At 38.3% G+C, this 20359-nt stretch overlaps 3 protein-coding genes and 1 long non-coding RNA gene across 7 annotated transcripts in view; 3 read left to right on the top strand and 1 right to left on the bottom strand.

Annotated features, from left to right (window-relative positions):
- The window catches only part of LOC144083712 (protein FAM184A-like), a 32562-nt gene extending 27279 nt beyond the window's left edge, over positions 1-5283 (top strand). For 2 of the 3 annotated variants that reach the window (XM_077611750.1, XM_077611763.1), the window contains one exon: positions 1121-2178. In XM_077611750.1, the coding sequence (XP_077467876.1) occupies positions 1121-1129 (9 nt within the window). In that variant the 3' untranslated portion in view covers positions 1130-2178. Of the gene's footprint in view, positions 1-1120; positions 2179-5180 lie in introns of those variants that run through there. The other variant, XM_077611759.1, reaches the window with a different exon arrangement.
- LOC144083755 (uncharacterized) lies at positions 2458-4541 on the top strand. Its single transcript, XR_013303620.1, has 2 exons — positions 2458-3433; positions 4036-4541. It is a non-coding gene; the product is annotated as an uncharacterized LOC144083755 (long non-coding RNA).
- Positions 5117-11215, bottom strand: pln2 (phospholamban 2). Its single transcript, XM_077611792.1, has 2 exons — positions 11100-11215; positions 5117-5759 (listed from the first exon to the last, which is right to left on the bottom strand). The coding sequence occupies exon 2, from the start codon at positions 5622-5624 to the stop codon at positions 5463-5465; it is 162 nt and encodes a 53-aa protein (XP_077467918.1). The 5' UTR covers positions 5625-5759; positions 11100-11215; the 3' UTR covers positions 5117-5462.
- A 3500-nt stretch (positions 11216-14715) lies between these two features.
- On the top strand, positions 14716-18290 carry LOC144083736 (uncharacterized). 2 transcript variants are annotated; one of them, XM_077611779.1, is made up of 8 exons: positions 14716-14792; positions 15264-15557; positions 15933-16006; positions 16543-16717; positions 16807-16881; positions 16960-17037; positions 17118-17275; positions 17873-18290. In XM_077611779.1, exons 1-8 carry the CDS (start codon positions 14717-14719, stop codon positions 17954-17956), a joined length of 1014 nt encoding a protein of 337 aa, XP_077467905.1. In that variant the 5' UTR covers position 14716; the 3' UTR covers positions 17957-18290. The 2 variants fall into 2 exon arrangements, with proteins under 2 accessions (XP_077467905.1, XP_077467897.1); XM_077611771.1 differs by having other exon boundaries at positions 16807-17037.
- Positions 18291-20359: the final 2069 nt, after the last annotated feature.

Raw genomic sequence — 20359 nt, forward strand, 5'->3', positions numbered from 1 at the left:
GAAGAGTTTGTATGTACATGCGTTGTCCCTTTAAGAAGCTACGTCAGTCAGGGTCTTAACAAGTTCTCCAACAAAAACAATAAAAGTCCGGGAAATTTGGAGCTTTTCTTTAGCCTAATAATTAATAGGGCATTAAGTATGACTAAATAATAATTTGCAGTTTGTATTTAGGGAATTTGAGCAACGATTTAAATGGTAATTATCACTTACCTTCTGGGCGACCAAAAGACCGGCGACCAAAAGATCGGCGACCAAAAGATCGGCGACCAAAAGACCGGCGACCAATCGACCGTGTACCGCCTTAAGTACACAGGCGTCGTCGCATTCAGATCACTTTATTCTTTTTGAATCACTCTTCATTGAGAATCATGGGAATTGATCCAGTTTACAATAAATATTTTTCACGTGAAAAGTTACATTCTGCAGGATGTTGACATTTCCCAGCATAACGGAAAGCGATGATCATGACTTAATGAATCATTTTTGTCGCCATTATGCATCTACATTACAATTCCATCTTTTCACCAGTTTCCCATTTAAGGGCTTTCAAATCCAACTCCAGTTTTAGTCACTCTGTAACCGGGTCTAAATTTACCAATTATTTGGCCGTTCCAAATGAAAACAGGCGTCAAAAAGATAACATCTGCAATGAGTTTTCTCTCAGAAAGAGGGCTTATGAACATCCATTCTGGAAACTGTGGAGGACTAACACCGTAGTATAATCGATATAACTCATCACAAAGAGGAGAAAAATAACATTAAAATACAAGTACATGGGTGTAGGATATTTAATCTGCTAAATTACGACATGATTTTGCACTAATAGGTTATATCCGTGGACATGTAAGTTTCTTAATAAATGTGCTTTTGTGGTGTGTTTTTATGGCATGTTTGTAATGTTGGATCATTTTAAAATGGAGTCCCACACTGTGTATGTGTTACTATTGCATTAACGAATGCGAAAGTGAAGTGTTGTGCCAGCTCGATGCATGCGTAGCATGTAATGTAGTGCCTCTGATGCCACCGATTTGAAGACATGCGCATCTTTCTATTTTTATCAAAGCGACACAGCGTCACCAATCGGAGTCATTTTAACAGATGTTTTTATTCCCTTCCGTAGCCTTCATGAGGCAAACGCAGAACCGTCAGACTGCAAAGCAAAGGAAGGAGGAAAAAGCAAAGATTTCGCTGCCAAAAAAGAGGAGCCGTATGCTCACTGCTTCTCTTTCTGATGGTTAAACGCAATTCTGCTCCGCGGGAATGCAATGAGACACACAACTACATTTGGGGAACAATTCAATTCAGCAAGAATAAAAACATTCTAGTACAATCGCAGCAGTCAAAGTTTTATTTGTCCTTATTTCTTATGTTAAGAAATCTAGTTTGATACACAGATTTTGGTCTTTCTATTCCGGTTCAGACCTCCTCAGTCCCAATTGTAGCTATTTGTCTCATTGCATTGACTGTGCAAATTCCGTGCAACCTCCGAGCTCACTGTGAGGCACCTCGGCAATCTGGGAAACGGGAGCCAGTGATAAAGGGGCTCTTTTCCAATTCCAATCTTTTTAATATCATGAAAAACTGCTCATTAGTGGTCCGTCACCAGACCAGAGACATCTAAAGAAGATGTTCTACTGGGGGAAATTGGCAATGAAGCACCCCGTGCTGAATGATCTGGTTGCACAGAAGAAGCATTAAACTTATATTTGCTTTGTTTGTGTCTCTGCCTGCACTACAGACCATAAAGCATGCGAAAAGAAAATCACTCTTGTAATGCCGCTGTTGCTCACGTGAAATATCACCATGGATTCTTTTTTAGTACTGTCCATTTAAAAAAGAAAAAAAAACTTGAAGAGTTCCAGGGAATTATTATTTTCATGTCAAATGACATGATGTTCATTTGATATCCTGCACAGTTTCCAACTGCATGATCATCATTTGCCCAGACAGCCTATTTTTTCGAAAAGAGCAGTTCATCATTAGAAAAACGTTGCTCATATTGACTCCGTTTAGACATATTTTCATTTTCACAATACATCACAAAGAGTGATATGAAAGGAATGGTATTATTTTTTTGTGCAATCTAATGGTCAACTTTTAGATTGCATCGAGCTATTGGTTCATCATTACTCTCTTACTCTCTTTTTAATTTCTTTTTCCATATATCGTACTGCGTGACCGGACGTTTGGTCGCCGGACGTTTGGTCGCCCGGACGTTTGGTCGCCGGAAGTTTGGTCGCCCGGGTGAATATAATTTTGAGAGCTGGTTTCAACAGTAGATATTTAGATATTAAACTCTCTCTCATGAATATAATTTTGAGAGCTGGTTTCAACAGTAAACTGTCACGTTGTCAAATGTCCGGCGACCAAATGTCGGGGCGACCAAACGTCGGGGCGACCAAACGTCCGGGCGACCATACGTCCGGGCGACCAAACGTCCGGGCGACCAAACGTCCGGGCGACCAAACGTCCGCTGACCAAACGTCCGCTGACCAAACGTCCGAGTACCATAGTACTGCATGCATATGCAATTGGCAATTTGAGTTCAACTTGCTAGCAACTACAACCTTATTTTCCCTTTTCTTCAAAGTTAAAAAGAAAATACTATAAATCCGTAAATAAAGACTGGACCTTTCTAAATTTAAGGGTGCAATACATTGGTTGACACATTGAAAACTTGAATATGTCCAATCACTATCCCTACACTGTCACTGTTAGCTCATTTCCGACATCTTTCATCTGATTAGTTTTTTTGTTGTTGTTGTTTTTTTCATTTTTGTAGCAAAGTAGCAACAAGGCTTAGAAGGATGAGAAAAGTTTCTTTTTAAGCTGACAAAACAGAAATGGAAACTAAGAATGTATCTTTACCAATGTCACATTTCGGATGTGAATCTCTTCCCGGGTGTCGTTGCGCTTTTTAAAATGACGTCTTTCATTTGAATTGTTGGTTCAACATAGGAAAAACAAACAATAATAATAAAAAGCTGATTGTATTGTTTCATACAGCCCTATACTGAACCACGGTTGGTTCACTCCACTTTGCACACTGTGATGAGAACACTGAGCTGTTGATGCCATTAAGCTTTTATTCTTATATTACTTATTTGCATCAAATTGCACTTATTTTTTTACTTTTCATTTCAATGTGGATAGGGGGTTAAAACGTTGTTTTCTGACTTTGTTCATAGCAAAATGCACAACTAACATTTTCGTATTTATCCATGTAATTCTCTGTTGTGGTTGAATGTTTTTAATTGTGCACAGAGGTCACTGACACCAACTATAACCATGCACTGACTTCAAGAGTTAGGGAGGATAATCAAAATCACTTTTACCGCTTGTATTTTCTGTTTACCTGTGCGTATATATTTTTTTCAAACAATTCTATTTAAGTTTTGTATCTCGTACTGACATCCATCGTCTTCCAACAAAAGTACTGTAATTAAAGGCAGTGGCTCCTTAGCCGGTAACCGGTCAAATAGCCTATATGGCCCCATATGCCTATTTAGTAAGAATTCTGTGTGGGGTAAATAGTAAGAAACTACGGCTACGGAGCCACTGCCTAAATAATAGTCATTAAATCCCTATTCACCTAATGTTAAAATCTATCAATTGACAATAACACATCAAATTTCAATAAGATTGGTTGAATGGTTTAGAAAATCCCCTATTCACTCAATGTTAAATACATAATAGTCATTAAATCCCTATTCACCTAATGTTAAAATCTATCCATTGCATGCTAATTGGGTGAATGACTATTATTTAACATTGAGTGAATAGGGGATTTTCTAAACCATTCAAGCAATCTTATTGAAATTTGATGTGTTATTGCCAATTAATAGATTTTAACATTAGGTGAATAGGGATTTAATGACTATTATTTAGGCAGTGGCTCCGTAGGCGTAGTTTCTTACTATTTACACCACACAGAATTCTTACCGGCTAAATAGCCATATGGGGCCATATAGGCTATTTGACCGGTTACCGGCTAAATAGCCCCTGAGACTATTTGAGCGGTTACCGGCTAAAGAGCCACTGCCGTAATTAAAACTTTGAGTTCACCACTGCCGCCCTAACATCTCCCACTTAACGTTCGAATCACCAAAAAAGCTAATACTTCATTGGCCGTATACGATATAGTATTTATTCACTTTTGTGAGCATCTGACGCTGAGTCCTGCGAAAGTCTCATAACAGCTGAGGAGCAACTCATGGAAAATGATCGAACACTGCCACCGGTTGGCCGCCAGTGAACCATAAATAGCAACTCCTTTGGGTAAATGGAGTCTTTTATTTATGTGGTGTTATATAAAGTACTGTCCAAGGCTTGCTTCATTTCACTTTGAACTCCCGTTGTCATACTGAAGAGAGACAATGGTGCTGCTCTACTTTAAACAGGGGTGAAAGCGGATGATCAACCTTGTGTCATATAAACGTTTGTTTGTCTTGATGTAAATGTACAACAATTATAACAATGTTTATATTTATATCATTTCTGTTGTATGTTATTAAACAGTAACCATCTGGTTGTGAACTTTGGCTTTTGTGTAATGTCTTGTTTTGAGAGATTACTTTTAGGCAAGAAAGAAAATAATTACCTGAGTATTGTTTGTTTTATTCTGTAGGCTGAAGTTTGAAAAGTCAGATTATGCGAGAGAACATTACAATTTTCGGCCGTGTTTTAGGCTTGGTCTTAGTCTAATTTTAAAAATGTGACTAAAAAATGCAAAAAGATGTGAATCCGTCAATACAACATTTAACAGGCAAAGCTACTTTCATGTCAAATCGCACTTTACTGATTTTATATAAGGTGTATTTTATTTTATAAAGCAGAAATGCTAATCTTCAACATGTTTTGGTTTGGACTTTTGCAGTCAAAGGCCATTAATTTGACCACAATTCACAAATCATTGTCCAATAGCACATTTAAGAGGCTGAGTTTACAAATAATTGAAGTTAAATGCTGGAAGAAGCTAAATCCTCTCTATTTTAGTCATTGTTTCTCCCTTTTCTATTGTAAATGGCCTTAATTTCTGTATGTCTCTCACTGAAAATTACATCTCTTGACAATTTCCTGCTGAATATAAAGAAACGGCAAATCTTCTCAATCATAATCATGGTTTCTTTGTGTTTATTAAACAGTGCACAACAAGCAATGATTTGATCTTTTGTTTTCAGAATATAAGAGTGAGACGTCAACCAACCTGTGGAAGTCTTGAGTTGCTGTGAGTGTCACACATTGGTTATGTTTTAAAGTAAACGTGACACAATCTTTCTGGTAAATGTATAAAATGTCCAACTCTATACTGCCGACCGGTGTTTAGCGTAGCTCGCTCATGTTTTCAGTTTCCAAAAAATTGCACCAAGTTGTGGTGAAACAAGGGGCAGCAGTAGGGAGACATGCAGTCAAACATGATGTGAGCAAGTGAAGTGTGAGGGTGCCGGGTCACCGCCGCAACATCAGCTGCTCAGCAGGACGATGATGTAGATGAGAAGAAGGCAGATGAGGATGAGGGTGAAGTTGACAAAGAGCTCCTGCAGGTTCCTCTTGGCCTGCGGAGTCACCTCGATTTGGGAAGCGCGGCGGATGGCTGACTTGGTCATGTGCTGGACACGCTCCATGTTTGGACTGAGGCTCTCTTTTATAGCTGAAAAGATGCTGGAGTTGAGACACTGAGACTGCAAGAAGGACTCAGGACATGAAGATTTTGCTGGATGTGAGTAGTTCTGGTGATGCCAAAGGAACGTTTCTTTCTCCTGCAGGTAAAGAAAACGTGAAAAAGTGTCATTTGGCCTGCTTTTGTTGTTGTCGTTGTGCTTAGGTAAGTAGCAAATGCACCGCCTTACTTGAAAACAAATTAGCACACATTTTTAAACATGTTTTAGTAGAAAGTCAGCTAATGGTATAGAAACATAGCTACTATAACCAAGTTACCAACCAACTTACTAAATTTCCTAAACCCCTTCTGTCCTATCTAATGTTTTCAAGTTTCATCTGACCATTCACAAAAATGTAACCATTTCAAAGCTATAACATTAACCTTTCAAATGCATTTTATTTTTTTATTTTTCAATGATTGTTCTATTTTTGACAAAATTCCATCAAAATTGTGCTTGTATGATACCTTCATTTTTTCACACTATTTGTACCATATACTTACGACTCAATGAAATGAGCGGAACACATCCGAGGAATTCGACCCGACTTGGCCAGATGACAGCTTTTGAATTCGAATATACAGACGCTCCCCTACTTACGAACGAGTTACGTTCCGAGCGATTGTTCGTAAGGTGAATTTGTTCGTAAGTTGCTTCAGTGCTATATTTTGTATTATAATTTATGTTTAAGGCCTATATAAGTATATTGAAGGTTTATATAAGTATGTTTAAGGCTTGTATAAGTAACACACAGTATGTATATGTACATAATAAGATAAATAAAATGAAGTTTAACTTTTGGAAGATGTACTCGAAGCTTAAGGAGATGATGATGGAGGAGGAGGAGGAGGAGGAGGAGGAGGAGGAGGAGGAGGAGGAGGAGGAGGAGGATTTTATATCATGAGACGGTCTTCGTCGTCGCTGGAATGGGCTTCAAAAGTTACTTCCTCCTCCGTAACTTCAATGTAGGAAGAAGTTGAGGGTCGAGGAGAAGAAGATGAGGGTTGATGAGTATCTTCCTTGGAGGATTTACTAGAAACTGGCCGAAAGAAGCGATCTAACGACAATTGCACAGTTTTCTTCTTTTCTTCATCATAAATGATGAGGTAGCACTGTATGGCATCATTCAATTGATTTGCAACCTTTGTGCAACGTTCAATATTTGGGTCTTGCTGCTCGAAGAGTGCGATGGCTTTATCTATGAGCGAATTTCTTCATGGGGACAGGCGTTTCTTCCTCCTCCTCCTCGACACGCTGCTGAGCCTCCTCCCTCTCATAGCGCCAAGCGTCGGTATTAGCGGCGGAAAGAAGCACTACTCGGAAAAAGGCGCGCAATACAAAATCTAACTTACAGCATCTCTTTCTGAACATTTTTCGACATATGCCATATGCGCAGACATGTTCGTATGTACCGTTGTTCGTAACTCGAATGTTCGTAAGTAGGGGAGCATGTGTAGTACCTTGTCTGACACCGATGAAGTTCTCAAGAACAGAAATACAGATAACCAATATTGAAAAATTGCCACCATCTCTACCAGTCTGTTTCAACGACTGTTCTCAATTAAGCAAGCATTCAAGCTGAATGACTCTACTCTAATAGGCTCTTTGCCCTTGATGAAGGTTAGCACTCAAGTGTATTACTCCAGCGCCCTCCACTACTTTCTACATTATAATCGCACGGCCTCCACATGGTGCGATGATAAGAGAACTGCCCGGAGGCGCCAGTTGAGGTCCGATGATGCGTTCACCCAGACCAGCAGGAGCGGCAGCATCGATGTCATGACAACAATGTGAACTCAAAGTCGCGGCGGCTTTTTGACACATTTCTCCACCACGGTCGCGAGCCAAAAGGCCTGTCGCGCGTTGAGCTTGATGGAAGATGAATGCGAGCACATGGGATGACATTTTAAATGTCTTTCAACACCGCCTTTAAATCCCTTTTATGATTTGATGCGGGACTTTCCTCTGAACAGTGCCAATCCCACAAGGTGACCATGCTTTTGTATTAGCAGCTGCTGCTAATAGCCACCATCTTGCATTTGTGTGGCACCTGCACTAAGTCCTTTGTTATTTTTACTAGGTAGTGAGCTTCGGAATATTTCGATAGGCCCCTACTGTATTTTTATCGTTCTGATTTGTTTCTTCCACTCCTGAACTCTTGAGTCCCTGATTATCGCTCGACATGTTAACGCCTCTTACAGCCGCACTTCTTCAAAGATTAGTCTTTAAGTGTGTTGGTATGCTCTGCACCAACAACCCCAAAGAGAGAAAACAACAATCTATGGAACACTTGGATTATTTAAGTAATAATACATTTATATTTTTTTGTATATTTATATTTATTGATATATCATTTGTATGTATATATATATATATATATATATATATATATATATATATATATATATATATGTATATGTATGTATGTATATGTATATGTATGTATATATATGTATATGTATGTATATATATATATGTATGTATATATATGTATGTATGTATATATGTATGTATATATATGTATGTATGTATATATGTATGTATATATATGTATATATGTGTATGTATATATATATATGTATATGTACATATATGTATGTATATATACAGTATATATATGTATATGTATATAGACATATACATATATACTATATATATATATATTTCAGCAACACGCTTATTTATTTATATATTTATTCATGTATTTATTTATTAACTTGCTTATTACCTATCTATTTATGTCTAAAATGCCTTTCCTATTTCTGCATCCTCACGCTCTTGCTACTGTGACAACGAAATTTCCCGAATACGGGATGAATAAAGTTATCCAATCCAATTTGCTGTCCTTAATCCAGTTCTTCATTTTTCCTCCTTTAAAGTCTTCCACATGTAAATTGTTGGTCTAAACAGCAATCGAATTGCGACCCCAGAGAAGTGACAACATCAATTCATCTGAGTGTGTATGCAGAGCCACATTCAGATTGTCAGCTGTTCCCATGTAGAACAATGTACAATTAATCCTCGGTTTTTCACTGCTAATGAGTGAAAATAGTTCAGTGTTGACAGTAAATACAAGAAGCTTTCAGGGGCCTCGGCTAATTTTAGCTGTCGTCTAGACTAGGTAGATTTTAAATCGTCATTTTTCAGCAAGTCATCTCCTTGTCGCCACTAGCTGTCTGCACTATATTTGGCCTTGATGCAGCTGAAGCCATTATTTGTATGATAACGCCACTCTGCCAGAAGAATCAGCAAGCTTATACACAAAAAGGTTTTATGAAATGGTATTGCATGTGGCCATATAATGATAGAAAACCGCATTTATGACACAAATCCACTGAGAAAAAAGGGAAAGAAAATGCTTAATAGTCAAAGTAGATCCTCATATGTCTTCCTTTTTCGGCTACTATGTGTTAGAAAACTAGGAATTATTTTTAATTATGTTTGTGACGTCACAACCAGAATTGCAGAAAAAAGTGAGTGTCCCTAGATGGCTTGTTTTGAATGAAATAACCATAAAAGAGTACAAGATAATGAGATTTTAGTTACCAAGTTGTTTTTGTCATTGAAAATTACATTATTGCAGTCCCTTCCATGCTAATTTTAAGACCGTTTTAAGTGTTATGGATTTTTGTTTTTGTTTTCTGGGTTCTTTCAGGTCCATTTCAGGAGGAAAAAAAGAGACATTCTCCCATCCAATTGGCAAGCGAGACTGTACACAAACAGCTATTGTTAGCCCTCTTCACATGGCATCACTCCAGCGTAGCTGTGATGCGTCATGTGGCTGCATGTGAAAGTACAAAAAAGTGTTGCTCTGCTTGGAATGCGCAGTCAATTATGTCCGCAAAAGCAATCTCAGGCTCCTCCAAGAACTTGAAAAGTTAGGATAGCCTAACCCTTTAACAGCCTAGAGCCGAGATGGACTTTTACTCTACTGGTGATGTCCTGTAACTGCAAGTGGAGTACGCTTCAAAATGTGTGTGACTGATAGCAGCTGTTGAGCGCCACTGCCTTGCGCAAACATTCTTTCACTTTAGACCATGTGTCAAAGTGGCGGCCTGGGGGCCAAATCTGGCCCGCCGCATCATTTTGTGTGGCCCGGGAAAGTAAATCATGAGTGCCGACTTTCTGGTTTAGGATCAAATTAAAATGAAGAGTATAGATGTATATTAAATTTCCTGATTTTCCCAGTTTTAAATCAATAATTGTAATTTTTAATCAATTTTTTTCGGTGTTTTTAGTTCAAAATCATTTTGTAAAATCTAAAAATATATTAAAAAGCTAAAATAAACATTGTTTTAGATCTATAAAAAACTGAATATTCAGGGCTTTTAATCAATTTATAAAAAAAATAATCTAAATATTATATCTAAAATGGTCCAGCCCACGTGAAATCAAGTTGACGTTAAAGCGGCCCGTGAACCAACCCGAGTCTGACACCCTTGGTATAGATGTATATTAAATTTCCTGATTTCCCCCCTTTTAAATCAATAATTGTAATTTTTTAATCTTTTTTTTCTGTGTTTTTAGTTACAAAATCATTTTGTAAAATCTAAAAATATGTTTTAAAAAAGCTAAAATAAACATTGTTTTAGATCTATAAAAAACTGAATATTCAGAGCTTTTAATCCAGTTCTTTTAATCCACTTATTTAAAAAAATCTAAATATTATATCTAAAATGGTCCGGCCCATGTGAAATCAAGTTGACGTTAAAGCGGCCCGCGAACCAACCCGAGTCTGACACCCTTGCTTTAGACTCATTCATAGTTCCTGTCAAATTGGGTTTCAGCTGCTATGGAAACTTGACATGGCATACAAAGATGAGCCAAAGTGACAATGGAGTAGCCATGGAGGAAACTATTTATTTTATCCGTTAAAGATGGCAGTTCCTTGATAATGGAGATCACCGAGCTTTCTTTGTAAGCCAATGAATTGATACGCATCGGTTGTGATTTAGCAATGAATAATTGCTCCTACGAAGTCTCTCACTTGCCATAGCGTCGGGTATAACTGCTCTCGCAAATGAAGTCCAAAGGGATGTGTCATAATAGTTCAGAATGACACTCAGAGATTTAGAGTTTTTTTGTTTAAAGTTTGCACTACATCATTGAAGTTTCTCTAAAAATTACCTTGTTTAGTTCATCAATAACCAATGCACTAAAAAGGGAAAGAAAATCTCTTGGTGGGATGCAGTACATTTCTACATATTTGTGAATATTTTATGAACTATATTTTTCATCAACAGACTCAACCAAACCCCTGAATTAATTGAGTTATATCTGCATTATTTGGTGAAACTTTCCTATTGAATGTTAATAAATTAAGTATAAGTAACAACACTTAAGTGTTTATATGAAGATGTGCTTACGTAAGTGATGCAAAGCACAACCCTCCAACACTTTCATATTTTCACATAACTCATTAAGAATGTTGCTTCTTACCTTTGAGATGAAAGCAGGTCTGACTGGTGTTTGAGGGGAGAACAAATGTCAGATATTCAAAGCTGTAAACAGAGAGAGAGTGAGAGAGAAGGGCAGAGAGAGAGAGAGGAGTGAGTGAGTGAGTGAGAGAGAGAGAGAGAGAGAGAGAGAGAGAGAGAAACAGAGAAAAACAGTAACGAAGTGAACACATTGAGGCTCACAAAACCCTGACAAAAAAAACTTTTTGACTTTTTTAGACAAAATTATGAGGGGAGGGGCGGCCCGGTCGAGCGAGTGGTTAGCTCGTCGGCCTCACAGCTCTGGGATCCTGGGTTCAAATCCAGGTCATGTCCATCTGTGTGGAGTTTGCATGTTCTCCATGCGTGGGTTTCCTCCGGGTTTTCCGGTTTCCTCCCACATTCCAAAAACATGCAAGGTAGGCTGATTGGACACTCTAAATTGCCCCTAGGTATGGGTGTGAGTGTGCATGGTCGTCTCCTTGCCCCCCGCCTCTGGCCCGGAGACAGCTGGGATGGGATCCAGCACCCCCCACGACCCTAATGAGGATAAAGCGATTCAAAAAATGAGATGAGATGAGATTATGAGGGGACTCTATAAATGAATGCAGTATACAGTGTGTATGCATGTGGGCATTGGTCATTAAAGCGCTCAGCCACAACCACCAAATTGAACTAACACATTTATTTGTAAAAATCTCAATATTTAATTAGGCTGAAAGTTATTGTAAATAAACTCTCAATTGCTGAATGCCGTAATTACCCCCAGACACACACAAACAATGACATTTGCTATTGTTGCCTTCCTAAAGATTTGACTGGACATGACATTTTCCATCCTCCTCTGGGGAAATCCAGTCGGTGTTGAAGAAGAATTAAGGAAGACAAACACAAATGTTAAGCGTCTGTGCAGTGTGAATTAAAGATAATCCAAATGTTTTCTCAGCAGAGTCTTAGTCAGTCCAGGCCGCAATGAGAAAGTGTGTGAAGACAAGAACTAAATGGAATTTGCTGCCGTGTATTCATCATTTAAAAGAATACAGGCAGATATGAATTGGCACGGAAGTTTAGTATTCCTACGATTGTTAAGGCAAATGCAGCTCACAGGCATTCTGTTTTTAACTCTTTTTGAAAAGAATGAGAGTTCTTCTTGTCTTGCTTTTTTTTCCAGGAGCAGTACAGCCTTGTAGCCTTACATGGTGAAAAGATGACTGACCCAAAACGAGGGCAAGAGGATGAGAGACAGAAAGAAACCACTTCTCTGGCATACCAGCGAGTCATATCCTCCAACATTGAAGAGGAGATAAAAGTAGGCATGCAGTGCTGTGGCAAAGTCAAAGGTCACCAATACATTTTTTTTGTTTGAACGGCCTAAAATGCCTTTATTTCACATAGTTATCATATATTTTCACACTGCTCTCACCCATAGCTAAAATCGGTTAGAAACATTTACACACTATAGTGGCACAACATGGAATGGTCAATGTCTTATCTACTGTCATGAGTGCATCTGCTATTTTAGGACCTGGTGTCTGAGTATTATTTTTGATGAAAGGTTCAGTATAGTGCAAGGGTGTCGGACTCGGGTTGGTCCGCGGCCCGCGTTAACGTCAACTCGATTTCATGTGGGCCGGACCATTTCAGATATAATTTTTTTTTTTTAATAAATGCATTAAAAGAACTGGATTAAAAGTCCTAAATATTCAGTTTTTTATAGATCTAAAACAATGTTTATTTTAGCTTTTTTATATATTTTTAGATTTTACACAATGATTTTTGAACTAAAAACACAGAAAAAAATGATTAATAAATTACAACTATTGATTTAAAAGGGGGAAAATCAGGAAATTTAATATACATCTATACTCTTCATTTTAATTTGATCCTAAAACAGAAAGTCAGCACTCATGATTTACTTTCCTGGGCCACACAAAATGATGCGGCGGGCCAGATTTGGCCCCCGGGCCGCCACTTTGACACATGTGGTATAGTGTGTATGTCAACAAGCATGGGATAGGTATTTTCCAACCCCCTTGTTTTCATGTTTTTGTCCAGTGAAGTATAGAAAAGGGTCAAGAAGACTTCACCCCATCATCTGTGTTTACTCTGGAAGACCTACCGCTGCTGTTGGCAGCTTCACACGCATTTCCTCTCCAGTTCAGAATCTGTCCATTACGCCCCCATAACCCTTTCCCCAATCGCTCACGTCACCCTTTCCCTCTCAGTGTTTTCCAGATTTAGACAACAATGTGGAGAGCTCCCCAACCAGATTATCCCCCTAGGCCAGCGCAAATTCATATTTATGGACTTTTGGATGCCAGTATCAGCACTGCTTTGAAGCTATTAGTACTGCTAACTTAACTAAGGCTAGAAAACTACTCAGTTTAACTTAATTTAATCTTCTCTAGACTGTTCACATCCCTGGAGCTGAATAACAAAATTCACAATCAATTGAATTAATGGATAAGTTTTCAAGGAGGTCATTTTTTTACGGATTTTCTGTTACTCCTCCACTATCACTCAACGTGCAAATGACGCACTTCTTATTTCATTTTAGTCTCATGATAACAAAAACAGTGACCTAGGCAACTGTTCCAATACCAAGTTGATTAGAACCAGGAAACATGCACAAAAGCAGGTGTATTTCACCTCGTAACATTTTAACACTGCAAAGTAACCGCAGCAACTTACAAGTGTAACAATAATATTAAAGTCATTGTATATTTATGAACTCTATCGAGCTGCACTCTGCAGTGCTATAAAGCATGTCCTAATATTTAAAGAGCCAGCCAATCGCAGGGCACAAGGAGACAAACAACCATTCGATCACACTCATACCTAGAGGCAATTTATAGTCCCCAATCAGCCTACCAGGCATGTCTTTGGAATGTGGGAGGAACCCGGAGTACCCAGGGAAAACCCATACAGGCCCGGGTCCACTCAGGTGGACCGACCTGGATTTGAACCCAGGTCTCCCACTGTGATACCGATGCGCTAACCACTCAGTCGCCGGGCCGCCCATCTAAATTCTGTCTTCAAATAATGCTTCTACAAATTATACATGATTGATTCATGTTGGGCAGCTAGATTGAATTTGCTCTCTTAAGTCTGCACTGTATTTTATCGGGCACACTTGCAAAATTAATTTAAATAGTGTCCATTAATAGACTGAAAAAGTTCTGACGGTACATTTTGATAAAAAGAAATGGGCTAACAAAACTAAAACTGTGAAACAGTTAACATTTCTGAACATCAAAAATTTAGTTCAAGTAAAACAAAAACAGCTTGCCCTTTTATGACGGTAATAGATAGGCTCTTTTATTATGTATGTCAGCCATTTAGTTTAGTCAAATGTTGTTAAAGGCTTGGCTGTTGAGCAGGTGGGTGGGGGGGGGATCATGAACATTCTGACAGTCATGTGCTGGAACGCATAAATCTATAAGAATGCTGTAAAAAAATTAGAATAAAATAGGTATGTGTAAAAGTGTATTGCTTTTTTTGTCATTTGAAAAAAAAAAAGAGGCCCCCCTCGAACACTTCCGTTGACACAAATTCAACAGTGAGAAATGAGGTGCTCACAGCTTTGACAGGAAATAACCTTCATATTGAAAAGTAGTTACCATGAGGCTGACACTGAAGATGGCGGCTTCAATAATTGTCTCCTTGCTTTTCTTTTGCTGCTGTTTGACCTCAACAGGTATAGCATTTTGATACCTTTATCATAATTGAAATTGTATTGTTTTCAGTTTGGGGCTTTTGCCAAGGTAATGAGAGTTAATATTATTTACCTGTTTTTATTGATACTGTTACGGAAATATTCTTCTGCGGTTGTTCTGTCCCCCCCCCCCCCCCCCAAAAAAAGTAACAAGATTGTTTTGAATCTGATTTAGTTTGTATTATTCTGTAATCTTTCTATAAATTCCAAAAACACATTCCTTATGACAACTATAAACTAAACAACAGATCCACTTGTATCCTAAATGCTTTGGTAAAGAAAGAAATGTCAGGTTATTGACAAGAAAGGGCAAAAATTGACCAGAAAGTGAGTAAACTTGAAAAATCTGCAGATTGAATCATTGGAACAAAAAGAAAGCACTGCAAAACTTTTCAATTCTTAAACAATTCACACATTTGAATATGCTTTACCTTATTTTCTTTTGTTCCACAGATGCCCGGGTTACTTGTAACGCCCACGCCGTTGTCGGCGGGACTTTTGTTGTGCCTCTGAACCACGAACTGAAAATATTGGAGAATCTGAGATGGAAGCACAACAAGACCAAGATCTTTGATCGAAGACCAGACAAGAAGATTGTTGTGGGGAAGCAAGATGACATTGATGGAAATGGTTCTCTTATACTGACAGACCTCACGAGAAGCAGTGAAGGCTTCTATTTACCTCAGGGTTATGATGCATATGGAGTATCTTTACTCAATGAGAAACCCCTGTATTTGTGTATTCTGGGTACGTATCTACTTGTACATTTTGTCTTCCTTGTTCTTTATGGCATTTGTCTTTGCTTTAGTTTCAAAACCATTAGTGTCATGCATTTTACACAGGTTTTTTTTTAAAACCCCTCACATCAAATTACACCATCATTGGGTTATTTGAAGAATAATTATTGTATAATTAGATGGGAAAATTGTTATATTAATCAATGTATCCTCCGTACGTTTGTTAATATCGATGGTTAAAACAAACAAGTGAACACCCGACAAGGATTTTCTGGCGTTTAAAAAATAACAACATTTCGGTGCCCTAAAAAATGTTTTTCATGTGAGCTTCTTGAGTTTATCAGTAGTTTTGGTGTGCAAGTAATGATCTTCCATATCTGGTCAGATCCTGTTCCAAAGCCTGATTTGAAAATGGAATGCGCCTTGCCCAATGTGAAATTCACATGCATTCCTGGTCCGGTAAGAACCAACACACACTTTTCTTTTCTCATTGTAGCTGAAATACATGCAATGTGATGAGAGGATTATGACTGGGTTAAAAGCAATTGTAAACATAATAGTGGCTGTATTTGTTCGACAGTGAAATGTGAGAATCACAAGGGCAAAAAATGTCCTTCTTTTTCAATTATGGATGATAAAATCATACTAATTTTCATCTCTATCGATACTCAAAAGATTTATAACCTGAAATTAATAGCTTTTCTTTTAAGTTACCAAGGTAAACGCAAAAAATTGTCATCAATTCTAACAGGAATAGCAAAAAAAAAATAATACCATGACAACAACTTCCTCGTAACCTGTGTTAATGTAAAAAATACATGTCACCAATTCGAATTATTTTGGGGTAATACTGTGCAACAAACTTAAATGTTAGCTGGATAAATAAGATGGGCTGAGTATTGATACTTTTGCATGGTAGATTTTCTGTAGCCAATTTTTTTTAAAAATATTTTTACAAAAACACTTTGAACCACTAGATATATTTTCACCCACAGACACCTTATGACACTGTGCAGTGGTTTCAGAATGATAATCCTTTGCCCAGAGAAAAAAAAAGCACTGTCCTGCGAGTTGCTAGTGAGATCACCCAAGATTTATTCAAATGCAAAGTTTCCAATCAAGCCAGTTCTATGAGCAGTGAAAGTGTGAAACAGAATTGCATGGACTCAAGTGAGTATTATCCAAACAGCAAAACTGTTGTTCTTACATTTACTGTCGCTTCTCTAAAATAATCATTTCTCTCTGCGGCACCATTAAAGGTACATCCATCTTCCCCGATGAATTATTTGGCCAAGATTTTACGACCATGGTGATCATCCTCGCCAGTTTGGGAGGTAAATTTGCTTCACTAATCGATTGTTTAATATTAAAAACATGGCTTCCAAATGTATATTACTTTTTGCCTTTATTAGGCCTGGCTCTGTTGTTGATCATTATCTTATTTGTTTGCTGCATTCGAGCCATAAAGGAAAAACAAAAGCAAGAGAAAGGTAAAGTAACAAATAAAAGTCCAGTAAAGTAGTATATCAAGTATTTGGAACGTTCATTTGTTTGAATTAAATTGGAACAGAGGAGGAGGAGCTTCGTTTGGGATGGACCAATTCTGAAGGGGCACATCAGCAACATCATTGTGGTCAAACTGGTGCTCAGAAACACTGCAGCAAACAGCGGAGAGAGAGAAGGTCTCCAAGAAGCCAAGCTCAGGATGGACCCAGAAGAGCCACACAGGTCAGTGTAAAAATAACAGGTCCCAGGATTAAAAGCGGAGGGTGTCATCACCGTGTGCGGTCGATTGGTCGCCAGTCTTTTGGTCGCCGGTCTTTTGGTCGCCGTCTTTTGGTCGCCGGTCTTTTGGTCGCCGGTCTTTTGGTCGCCCGGACCCAAACAACGGGCGACCAAAAGACCGGCGACAAAACAAGGTAAAACAACACAGTCTACGGATCAATAAAAGCCAACAATGGCCCTGAGTAGTTTCACTGAGCCGACGTGTGAGTGTATAAGAGTTTGTATGTACATGAGTTGTCCCCTTAGGAAGTACGTCAGTCAGGGTCTTAACAAGTTCTCCAACAAAAAACAATAAAAGTCCGGGAAATTTGGAGCTTTTCTTTAGCCTAATAATTAATAGGGCATTAAGTATGACTAAATAATAATTCGCAGTTTGTATTTAGTGAATTTGAGCAACGATTTCAATGGTAATTATCAATAACCTTCCAGGCGACCAAAAGACCGGCGACCAAACGACCGAGTACCGTCAACACAGCTTTTCTATCTAGCTCTCCTCTCCAGAATAAATGCGAACAATGGTGAATTTGTCTTTGCCTACAGGACTCTCGAGCAGTGGATGCACACAAGCATGGTCCTCCTCGTCCTAAGCCCAGAAGAACGGCGGTCCCATTACAAACAATGTGACGGCGTGGGATTTCATCACGTCCAGATACAGTATCACCCTTACCACCATTATTTTCAGTATTGTTTTTTTTCTCCCACGGCCTTCAATCCTCTTAGTTTTTCAGGATATAAAATGATCAGAACCAGAAATAAAACCCATTACAAAGGCTTTCACAGCAATAACATGACCTATAAATGCACAACTTATCTTTAATTGTTATTTTCATTTTTATCATTATTATAATAATCTTCAAGAAGGAAACTGCACTGCTTTTTTTTCCCTCTCAATTGTTTTGACTTATGTCATTACTTTTTCTTACTAATCATTTTTATTATAAAAACTTTTAAAAAACAATGACATGTATGTCTCTGTACTTTACATCAAAGTTCAATATAAATATTTGTTCTATATCTGAACATTTATATGTATCTTTTATTTTTTTACAATTGGATCTTTTTTTGTGTTTTCATTCATTCATTTGGAATTCTTTAAATACAATTCCAACATTAGAACATCAAAGTGGAGCAGTAGACAGATTTTTTTAATGCTTGCGCTAAACAGAAGATTGGTAGTACTTGACAAGAATATGTGTTGCCTATGCGATGCTTTGCAGCTCAACACAAAGCAGGTGCATGAGATTTCATGCAGAAATGTGGTTTTCTGGCGAGCCCATATAGCCCACTAAGAGAAAAAAAACTATGCAAACTGCAAAAAAACCTTTCAGCACTGTGGGAAATTATATAGTACTCAGCCATCGGGCCGCCCCATATGTATATATATTGTCTGAGTGGTTAGCACGTCTGCCTCACAGTGGGTTCAAATCCAGGTCGGTCCACCTGTGTGGAGTTTGCATGTTCTCCCTGGGCCTGCGTGGGTTTTCTCTAGGTACTCCGGTTTCCTCCCACATTCCAAAGACATGCATGGTAGGCTGATTGGACACTCTAAATTGCCCCTAGGTATGAGTGTGAGCGTGAATGGTTGTTTGTCTCCTTGTGCCCTGTGATTGGCTGGCCACCAATTCAGGGTGTCCCCCGCCTCTGTCCTGTAGTCAGCTGGAATAGCCTCCAGCACCCCCCGCGACCCTAATGAGGATAAAGTGGTTCAGAAAATGAGATGAGATAAGATGAGACATTTCACAATTCCTATCCTTGCTCAGCAATCCAAGTGAAAAACCTGCATTAGTTAACTGTGTCCACAAGATGGTAGTGTCATGTTAAATTAAAATATGTATTTTTTTTTCTACTTTAAACCACATATGTCGTTGCTCCTTAATGATTGGTGATTGTATCGGATTAATTTTTGACATTTAGAACATGAGGTGGTGAGATTGAGGTTTCTCTCACAGCCAGTCACCACACAGAAAGACACGCCCTCTCACCACAAACACTTGATGCTGTTTTGTTTGCATCCTCAGGCCTCGTCTAAATGATGACCTTGATCCTGGGGTTGAGCTGAGGTGGCACTGAACACACCTCGTGGTACTTCCAGTGACTCAGTACAGGTTCTGAGGCGTCGACACACTTTATCCTGTGAAAAGGTCAGATGGTTTTGAAAGCACAGCGGTTTAGTTTTGTCAACAAATGCATCGCAATGGGAAAACAGATATAGAAGATACCTGCTCAAATCACATGGAGAAACGGATGGATGGAAAATAGCTGGATTTCCAACATAATACTACCCCCAAAATTAAGGTTAAAAGACGTCTTCTAATTTTCATTTCCAGAAACACACCCAACCTTTTTGTAGTGTTTTTTTTCATTTTTATTTTTAAAATAAATCCTGTTTCTTGTGCACTCATCCGGAATTATTATTCTTTGACACCCATTTCTCAGATTTAAAGGGCAGGACATTCTAAAGTAGTATCTTTCAATTGTTGTTAAATGTAATAATTGATGCTATATTTAGTCATGTGAGGGCAGACTTCCAATCAGAATTGCCTTTGTTGTCATTGTAACGGAACGTGAGACAAGATTGTGCCATCTGTTTTGTCCAATCAAGATTTGAGAAGTATAAAATAAATTGTCAGTATTAAAAAATATATTTGTAAGGAAAAAAGTACAAGGAATTAATATTGCCTTCACCATTACACTAACAGCGACACATTTGATTGACTAAAATAGTTCTGGCATTTAAAATACATTTGACAACAGATATTTTTACCAACTTCCTGGAAATATTGCCTTTTGACTAAATACAGGAAGAGCCCGATCGGAGAAAGAAGTGGGCAGCATGTGGCCCTCACGCCTGAATTTTAACACACCACACGGAAGGTGAATACGTACACTGTATTCGGGCCGTCAGGGCCTTCAAGGCCTTCTCTGCTGGCCTAGAAATATCTGAATAGAAAACAAGGAAGAAAGAAAGGAGGATGGATATTGTGTACAGTTAAAAAGGATTTTTGCTGAGTAAAATATGGCTATATA

The sequence above is a fragment of the Stigmatopora argus genome, chromosome 1, assembly GCF_051989625.1.
Source record: "Stigmatopora argus isolate UIUO_Sarg chromosome 1, RoL_Sarg_1.0, whole genome shotgun sequence".
In the NCBI taxonomy this organism is placed as follows: domain Eukaryota; kingdom Metazoa; phylum Chordata; class Actinopteri; order Syngnathiformes; family Syngnathidae; genus Stigmatopora; species Stigmatopora argus.